The sequence below is a fragment of the Limulus polyphemus genome, unplaced genomic scaffold, assembly GCF_000517525.1.
Source record: "Limulus polyphemus unplaced genomic scaffold, Limulus_polyphemus-2.1.2 Scaffold246, whole genome shotgun sequence".
NCBI classification, from domain to species: Eukaryota; Metazoa; Arthropoda; class Merostomata; order Xiphosura; family Limulidae; genus Limulus; species Limulus polyphemus.
The window spans coordinates 497,051-507,633 of NW_013665856.1; the positions used below are offsets into that span (position 1 = coordinate 497,051).

Below are 10,583 nucleotides of genomic sequence, written 5' to 3' on the forward strand. Positions count from 1 at the left end.
TTTAGAACAAATGTTACATATAGATCTATTAACTTAGTCATTAGATCTGTCTCAGTGCAATGCCTAGTTTAATAGTTAGTATAGGTCTAAGTATGCCTATAATATAGGCTGCAATTTGTATGATGATGGACCTAGGGTCTAGAAATAAAGGTATAACGCAATTAGACCTAAAGTCTAGTACATTAGTTTGTGTAAGACATGATTTACAATCAACCAATACAATTACAAACCACTACATTAGGCCTATAATGTTTACTAGATTTAGATCTATGCCTTGCCTGTTGCATATATTGTCAATCTTGCACACCAGTTAATATGTTACATCAATCTCATATTTTCTTTTTGTTGAACATACACTTACTTATACGTCATACTCTAGGACTTGTATTTGATCTACAGATGAATGATGGAATATTGTAATTTACTTCTGTACGTCAATTCGGTCTCACAGTATTTCAGTGGGCGGCTTTTAAAAGTTAAAACTGCAAGCGTAATACACACAAAGAACGTAACACTGTGTTGTATTTACTTAACGTAGGGCAGTTGCGCTATATCCTAAAGGAGGGCATAATTATTAATTAATAGGCATTAGAGGCCAGAGGAAATTTTGCACCCCTTCACACACCTGTGCCCGGGGGCTACTGTAGTAACTAATTATAAGTTTATAAGCTTCCTTACAAGGGTTTCTGGCATGGGGATATTGTTTCATTCGTATTAATCTTTACTATTTACTTGTATTTTCTGAGCCAAAGGTAGGATTTAAATTTTCTTGCCATCTGGCTTAATAATGCATGCTTTTTGCCCTTTTGTTTAGAATTATATAGAATAAACATTTTTCTTCCATCAAAGATTATTTTTATGTGAAATAATTTAGATAGAGCCTAAATCAGTTAGAGATAAGCATGATCCAAAGAAGTTTTTTGGGGGGAGAAAATATACCACAAAGTATTTGAAATTATTTTCATTAATTAAAGACTTTTATTTACAACTAATGTTTTAAATGTCTCAGTTTCCAAAATAATTTTCAGTATCATAAGTAATAATTTTGTATGACAATACAGAATTTGTAGATCTCGTAGGATATTACATTCATGTTTATCATACATTGTTAAATCAAAAAGTTTTGCTATTCAAAAATCTAAACAGTGTTTATTTCAGTTACATTCTATGACATAGTAAGACATCTTTGAACTTAAATGTAAGCCAGAGATTCTGTTCAGCAAATTTCCTAAAAGAAAACTGTTGAACAAATGTTTGAATCTTACTGATCTAATTTATTACCTGCTATAACATTATCATTTCCCTTTATTACCCAAAATTTACTGAAAAAATAATTGTCAAAATGCATACAAATTCCAACATGCATCAGTATGTCAGTTTGCTTTAGAATTGAAAACAGAATGTCTAGAAGCAACTTTTTCACTAGAAAAATCACTTCTTGTCACAGTGATCAGTTAAGAATTATTGTACTGGTCACCACACAGAATGAAACAATTTTTGCCTCATACCTGTTCACTTTTAACCCTTAATAAATCCATAAACATGCATGTTAATGGGGAAAAATTCTTTGATTTATTTTGGTTTTTGTATTAATGTAACTGCCATTATTTCCATATATGTTGATGACATATGTTTGATTTCCTATTATGTGAATATAGTTTATTAAAATTAGTCCTATATATAATGCTGTAATCTCATTCAAACAAGTGCTTTGCAATCACTTGCTAATGGCCATCTGTTGAGGAATGTCAGAGCATCGTAACACTTATTGCCAGTAATTTATTACATTTTCCAAAGGCACATACTTGTGATCTAAACGTGAAACATTACCCATGACATTTAAAATCTATCTAAAAATATATTTCATAACATACACTTTTCTCAATATATACTTTACTGTAAAAATTTGTCTTATTTTAATTTTTCTTAAATTTTAGCATATTAATCTTAAATCGCTATGGTTAACATCACTGCTTTCATAATAATATGCTTTGCATTTTTAACAATAACATAGATGGATCTTGCTGCCAATCCTCTCCATTTACATGCCAACCTATAAAATGTTAAAAAGAGATTGATTTTACCTAGTTCAGACTGACAAGCATTTTCCGTCTCTGCCAATGATCTTGCTTGTGAAACATTGACTGACTGGTATTGACCAGTTAACAGATTTGTTGTAATAGGATAGGCAGAAATTTATGCATGAACATCTATAATAATAAAAGGACATGTCTGTGGGTCTGTGACCACCATAGCTCCAAGAACAAAGAAACCAGAAAACTTGTACACATACTAAGTGTACCCTGAGGGTGTGCATGTGGGTATTATTACTTATCCAAGCAAATGTACATGTGCATGTTTTTGTGAGGTAAGCAAGTGAAAAAACACATAGAAAAGAATATGGGCAATATCTTTGCAAATAGAAAGGATAAGACATTCTTATTTTATATTCTAGCTTGTCAATATTGGTAATTTGAGTTCCTAATTTGTACAAAACTATACACTTAGTATTTTGACTTCACAAACATCTAATTTGAATCAGTGCTGTATTCAACATACCGTGTGACACACACAAAAGTTGATGTTTATCTGTGATTTTTTAATATTTGCTTTTAAATTGAGTAATATATAGTACTAAAATTTGAATTATAATCTACAGTTTGATACCAAAATTATTGACATAAATTCATGAAACAGTAGTTCAATAAAATTTTGAATGCGAGTCAACAAAAGAGATGACATGGCTTTTCACCCGTGACCCATCTTGAAAGGGTTAATCAAAAACAACTTTGTACAATTATGAGTAAAGTACTGCAATATTTATAAAATTATTTATTTTCATAGTTTAGTGTCAAATTCCGAAAGTGGGTAAACTTATAAATTTTTCTAATGATGGTTAGATGAAAATATATGCTATGCTTGAAAAATTAAGTATTAAAAAAATTAAGTGATAGGCTAATTTTTTTTATAATAAGTGTAGTTTGTATTAATGAGACACAATCATCATTAAAATAAATAGCTAAGTGATACGTGTTTCCAATAATACTGAAATTTTTATCACCAACTTTATTAAGACATAGGGATGTATATAGCTTTGAAATATGCATGCTTATTCTGCTGGGTTAGCTTAGCTTATTATTTATTCATGAAAAATGGTTAATGCAAAATATATGTTTTAATATTCACAGTGTTTTGGGCTGGGACACCCTTCCTTTGGTAATTTTAAACTTCAATGGAACAGAATGTTCGATATCACAAGGATTATCAAAAATAGAACAATCAAAATTAACATCATGCAACGGATCTAATGTAGCATACATGTGAAACACTGGCAAAACAATGTTTTTACGATAGGATAATATATATTATATATCATTATAAATGAAAATACAGAGTCGAAATAGGAATAAGAATCAAACGAAGTTTGAAATATATTTGTAAAAATGTCAATATTAACAGGTAAATTTGGTGTTTTGCATTGTTGCAAAGCAACAATGTCATGTTTCTAAAGTTCAAAACACAGCTAGTGCTGTGGGGTCTAAAAAAATAAATAAAAGTTTAATTAAGTGAAGAACACACACACACACCAACATAGGTAGGGTTATAGAAAATAGAATTCATTTATTCCATTCGGGTGAATGATACCAAGTGGATAGATGAGTTCATTTTCATCCTGTTGTCTCTCTTTCTTGACTGTCGATGAATAACAGAGGGCCAGGATTCCGAAGTGTCTGTTGTGGTCATTATTATTGTAAGGCTTATCCATAGGTTTGTCAGTATCATAATTCTGGATGTTACGTATGTGCTTGTTCAAACAACTTCTGACTTGTTTCTCCTATGTACAGTTGTTCACACTATAAACAAGTGATGCAAGAAATTAGGCACTTGAATGTACAGGTGAATAACTCTTTGATTGTATACCTCGAGTTGGGTCTTAATACAGAAGTACTGGTGTTGCATCCTGAATGTGTGCCACACTGAAGATGGGTGATTTCTTCTGGTGTCTTCAACTGTGCACAAACTAATAAATCTTTCAGGTTTTTTACCATGAGACAGTGGTAAGTCTATGGACTTACAGTGCTAAAACCTAGGGTTCGATTCCCTGCTGTCAACACAGCAAATTGCCTAATGTTGCTTTTTTCTAGAAACGTTAAATTTTAAAATCACCTGAGGAAGGTCATCCCAGCCCAAAATGTTGTGAATATTTAAAAGTCTATTTTGCATTTGCTATTTTTCATGACATAAGTTTCTTTTCCATTTTTTTTTGTTTTTAATATTGTAGTAAGTCTAGTATTTACAGACAATTTCCCTATAACTGCATCACAAAACTGAAAAAAAATTATGGTTTGAAGTTTTTACATGATTTTTCAATACATGTGTTTTTTTCCTAGGAACTCTTTGAAATGTATAGACCCACTATTGATGGCACCTACTTGTATATTCCTAGCTTCCAAAGTGGAGGTATGCTTTACTTTTGTTTCCAAACTATAAAATATATAGATAGATAGATTTAGATAGACATACTGTTCTTTTCTATTTTAACTAATAGTAAATTTACTAACATCCTACATGTTTGTTTATGTTATCAATGCTTTGTTGATGAATCTTTTTGATTTTGTAGTACCTTTTCATCTATGAAGATAATGGTACATAAATGTAGATTAACATAGTAGTTATTAACTCTGGTGTTTTCTTTTAAAGGAGTTTGGTGTAATATCAAACAGCCGGTTAATTTCAACGTGTCAAACAGTTGGTAAGTACCATTATAATTTTTAAAGTTAAACTTACAGGTATTAAAGTAAAATTTCTCAGATTAATTCTAGGAGCCTTATTCCCACTGCTAAGACAATAAAAAAAAACTTCCAATGTCAAGAGTAGGTCCCTCAGTTTGGACCGTGGTAAGTCTACGGACTTACAGTGCTAAAATCTGGGGTTTGATTCCCTGCCTAATGTTGCTTTTTTCTAAAAACAAACAAGCATGTCAATATTGGTTTTTTTTTCTATCTTCAAAAGAAAACTAAGAAATTATCTGAAATATTTTAATTTGAACATTTTCTGTTCTTAGAACTATAAATTTGTTATTAGATATTATTTCTAAAATACTGATTTGATAAAATTCTGTTTATTTTTTGCATGACAGAGCTTTAATTCCTTTGATTGTTAGAATAATGGTGGTGCATGGAATTTTAGATACAGACAGCAATTTCACTACTACTTTTAAAAATGAGTAATAAAGCCAATTATAAATATTTTCCATTTTATGCCACTTAACTGTTGATCATTTGTAACTGTTATTATAATAAACTTAATGAGGGTAGACTTTTACAACTGAACATCTCCAGCTTTAACATACGAAGCATATCATATGGTATAAATTATATAACTTGTAAATGTATACATGATTGTACTTGCTTGACTTTAGATGATTTCATTGTATTGTTACTAGAAAATATAAAGTTAGAGAATACCACTTGCTTATTACTTTTACTGTTGAATTTCAGTCTTATACAGTGAAACCTCATTAATCCAAATACATTTGTTATGAAGTAGTTCTTCTGGATTATCAAAACATCTTGATAGTCAAATTGGTCAAGTTGAATATAGTGAACACTATTAATAGCATGTGTAATCGATCAATAAATGTAAGGGTGCAAACTAAAGAAAGAGAATGCAACTTGTAAAGAAAAACTAAAGCCTTAGAAATTTACAGTTTATGTCATTATGTGTTATCTTGTGTAAACAAACATAATGTTTTAATGATTCTGGTATTTTGGAGCACTGTGAGTAAGTGTGGTTGTAGCCTACTGTGAAGGTTGTTATCGGAGAAGTTATCTTAAACTGATACCCACTGTAAGTGCAGGTGATATGTGGCCAGTAATTATAACATCATTTCCTGTTCTGATTGACCCATACTTGACTCCCATTGAGTCATGCACAAATTACTGATTCAAGTATCCATAGAAAATGCATGTTTATTACAAGGAAGAGCTATTCAGAACATGAATATATGGATTATTGATTAAGTTTGTTGTTGTGAATATTTGTCAGTGTCTGGACTAAAGAGGTTTCATTTTATTAGGAAACTGTTAAAAAACTAATATAGGGGGAGTGTTTCAAGAAGGAAAGTTTTTGTCTAATAAAGCAGGTTATTTCTTTTTCTTTCTTTTTTTAAGAATTTTTATTTACTTGCTACCAAATAAATGTGTATGTGATTTAAAGTAAGAATGGTCCTTAAAATATTTTAAATGCTAGACAAATGTTAAATACACTTTCTTGAATTAAACAGATTGTTTAGGTTTTATAGAGTAGATTGATCATTTGTTAAGAGCAACAGATAATTTTATAACTATGTATTTGAGCAAACTGTAGAATTGTATTAATATACCAATGTCTTTTCTTGATAGTTTTACATAAGTTAATTATACTTGTATAATATATATTTAAGTAAAATGGATAAATGATGATACATGAAAATATCAATATTTTTTTACATAAAGATAAATAAATGTATTTTTAACTTGTGTATTTATAATGAAAAAATATTATTTACATATGTCAAACTATTGTTTTTCTTGTTTCAGTAAAGAATAAATTTTCTTATGCCTATCCACAAGAATTTCCATACAGAATAAGCCATGTTCTAGAGTGTGAATTTTTCCTTCTAGAAATGATGGTAAATATGCTTTTTTAATTTCTCTCAGAAAACTGTGTGTTATGCAGAATTATGAAATCTGACCTGGTTTTGTAGTAGCGTCATTAGTGTGATTTTCATGCTTGGGTTTCTTTTTATTTATAATGGGTAATGCTGTTTTTTCTTTAAAATTAATTTTATAATAAATATATTTACATAGTTTTATACATTGCATCTGATGGTTTAAACTTGGAATAATTTTCCAAACAAAATGTCGTTAAGTTTTTGCACTATTTTGTCAGATTATTTGCAAGTTGCTCATTGTTTCTAGGTAGTTGTAAATCTGTCTTATTTATTGTTTATTTTGAGACCTGGTCATTATTTATACTTAAGTTTAACTTTAAAAAAAAAAGTGAAAAAATGTTTTCCTTGTAGCACCATTCCCATTTTCTGTATAAACTTGTGAAGTAAGCTTTAGTCTAAAAGCAAATCAACATGACTAACCATGGTTCTGTTGTAGGGTTCTCTTATCACCAGACTCCCTGTAAAACAGATTGGTAATAACATCCTGTTTTAACCATCAATAAGCCTTTATTATTAGATCAAATAAAATTGCTTAATATGTTAAAAATTTTATTGTAGTTTAAAAATGAGCAATACTAAATTGTTATTGCTCATCCATATCTTGATTTCACAAAGTTATTATTATTGCACTACATTAAACACTTTTTTGATATTCCCTCCACTAATTTTTGACTCGGAACCTAAATTTTGTTAAAATAACCAAAGAGACCAGGAAAGTAATGCATCTAATAGTTTACAAGTTATCTTAAAACTGAAGAGGAAGGAATTTTAAACATCAAGCAGCAATCTTATTAATGGGCAGGAAAGTATGGATATATATCACACTATTCACTATAGTCTTACTATACGAACAGTTGCCATTGCAAGACAGTCTTAGCTGAAGAGAAAAATAAATTATTTCAAGGAATTTCCACAGCTCTATTTAATGTGAAGAAAGAGGGAGAAAGTATGAGTATACTTCCATAAGTACGGAAGAACATTAGATTAGTAACTCAAAAGAATTGAAGTACATTTAGTAAAATTTTCATAGTTTTTATAATGAGAAATTAGTGACAAAAATGTTTATGCAGTTGGAAAACTTATAAAGCTCTATTTGTTCTGTAATTTGTTCAAAAATTTCTAAGTACTAAATAAAAAATGTACATTACTAGGAATATTTCAACATTGAATTCCAGTACTGAGAAATAATATCAAATAGAACATGATGGTATCAAAAGTTTAGCATATTTTCATTATTCAAAACCTTGCCAATTTAAAAAGATTGTTATAATAGAAAGAATTCCTAATTTAAAAAACTTGGAGGGCTTAAAAGAAACATTAGAAGATGTAATCTTTACCCTTAGTAGATATCATGATAGACAAATAAGGTTAGTCTAAGTCTAAAGAAAATATCAGTTATTACATTGGATTTAGGCTAAAAGCAAGAGTTAATTTAATATATCAGTTTTTATTGACACATGAAAGTTGAATTTTATTACAAATAGTCATCAGCCTTGAATTTAAGTGAAACTATTGGCTCATGCTCTGATTTATGACTTTCTCAAGATACTTGCACATCTGAAAAATATTTTTTAATATAATTTATTTCTGAGCAGTTCCTGAATACAATAAGTAACTACTCATTTTAAGATTTTGTATGTAATGTTTTTCTTTAGTTTTATTTATATTTTAAGGTGAAAATATTTTTAAATAGCAGCATTTTTATCTATTGTTATATCTTGCAGTAAACAATAAAATTAATTTTTTATCTTTATTTTACTTAAACATCTTAAAATAATATTATTAAAAGTTTTTTTGTCTTTCTCATTTTTTATAGGATTGTTGCTTGGTTTTATATCATGCATATCGACCACTAGTTCAATACGTTCATGACATTGGACCAGAAGATAATCTTTTACACATGGCCTGGTAAGTTTTTAAATGTTTAATTTTTTATGTGTCTTCTGATTGCTTCTGCACATAATTTTTTATGTAAATTGATAATGAAAAATTATAAAAGCAACCTTCTGATATCTTTCATATATTACGAATTAGTTTAGTTATTAGATTTATTGTGGCTTTTATTTACATTATATAAGAAAATTGTGATTTGTTACTAAAGCACAAGTACAGAACCATGATCATTTTGTTAGTTGAAAAAATTAGTTTTGGTTGAATAGTTGAGTATTAATATGACTAAATAACAAAACTTGATTTTTTGTAACAGTATGATCTAAGCGTTTAATACTTAAGTTATGAGATTTTAAAAAATGATTATAAAACTGACTTTCCAAGATACTGTACATAACTACCAATTACGAACATACAACATCTATCTTTTACACTGTTGTTAAAGTTTAACTGTGTATATAATATAGCACTGTATAATTTGTATACAACAAAGGCTTCAGTGTAGTAGATACACACACACATGCAATGTTGGAAATTCAACCCCTAATGTTGATACCAATATAAAAGTATTTTAAGCCCCTAAAACAGAAACTTGCCTTGCTAAGGTAAACCATTAGTTGCCATTATTATTTTCTGAAAATTTGACTAAAAGAACTAATTTTAAAAAACATAAATTCTTTGACATCATATCCATCCATAATATGTACTGCACAGATATTCATCTGAAAGTTGTGTTTGCATAATGCTTAATATTGTTATTTGTACATTTAACAATTCCTTTGGAACCATCCAAGATAAGCTTGGATTGTTTTCATATATACCTAAAAATAATGGTTTTAACTCTGGATATCTACCATTTTTAAATTATTGCATGTTGGATAGTCAAAAAGAAAAAATGCATGAGCAAATCATTAGTTAAAAAAATCTTAAAACTTGATACAGAAATCTGATATTTTGTATATGAAAGCCTTGTAATGTTTACTGATAACCTGCAAAATTTCATTAAGATATGCTTACTGTTTTAAAAGTTATAGCATGAAAACTATAACAAGCAAAAATGGTTTCACAGATACTGTTAGAGGCAAAATTGATCAGTACTATACTGATTATGACAAAAATTATCTGGATCCCTGATGTTGAATGGCACTCTCTAAAAGGTTGTGACATGTTGCACTTTGGCCTCCACCTTTTCACATAATGTTAAACTGATTTAAATAGTAATTTTGATTTTAAGATAAAAATACTTTTATATGTCAGAAAAGTTTAAAATTTCACATGCAAAATCTTTATAACCTCCAGAAAATTATCAAATTTTTTTTTAGAAAAAACTTTATATTTTATCTGTTATTTTCACTATTGTATCTCTGTATGGGTTTGGTTAATTTGGCTGACCTCGTAACCAACATAAAAAATTAGGAAATAGATATAAATTATGCTTTTTTTTGTTCTAGCATGACTACAAATTATAACTCAAAAACATAAATGTTTAGTCTGAATAGCTTAAATCTCATAATGTTATATATATATATATATATACAATTTTTATTTTATTCGAGTTTTCAGCCATGTCTTACTAACTTTGCAGAAGCTGCAATGATGCAGTGCACATGCAATAATATTACTTTATTCAAGAATATAAAATTGGCCTTTACAAAATGACCTGTCTTGGCTGTGTTCTAATAGACCAGTATTTTATAAAATACAGTCACATTTGGGTTATAATACATTATATAAGTATATACATTATTACTATTTACAAGGAAGTTTCTTAAATTTCAATTATTTTTCTTAAAACAACAGTAAATATAGAAGTGTAGAAAACAATTCTGTCTTCCATTTACAAACTTTTTACTCATTTGCTGCTTGCTGTAAGTTGCTAAGCCTTATTAAATTTTGCAAGTGAAGGATGTAAAACAAAAAATTTTTTTTAGGTTTTATATATGCATATTGGATTAACAAAAAATCATAAATTACTATA

At 28.7% G+C, this 10,583-nt stretch overlaps 1 protein-coding gene across 4 annotated transcripts in view; it reads left to right on the top strand.

Moving 5' to 3' along the window:
* LOC106478752 (cyclin-C-like) overlaps positions 1-10,583 on the top strand; it is an 88,613-nt gene that overhangs the window by 28,746 nt on the left and 49,284 nt on the right. For all 4 annotated transcript variants that reach the window (XM_013939313.2, XM_013939314.2, XM_013939315.2 and 1 more), the window contains 4 exons: positions 4,392-4,461; positions 4,702-4,753; positions 6,582-6,673; positions 8,532-8,623. In XM_013939313.2, coding sequence (XP_013794767.1) covers positions 4,392-4,461; positions 4,702-4,753; positions 6,582-6,673; positions 8,532-8,623 — 306 coding nt within the window. The remainder of the gene's footprint in view (positions 1-4,391; positions 4,462-4,701; positions 4,754-6,581; positions 6,674-8,531; positions 8,624-10,583) is intronic.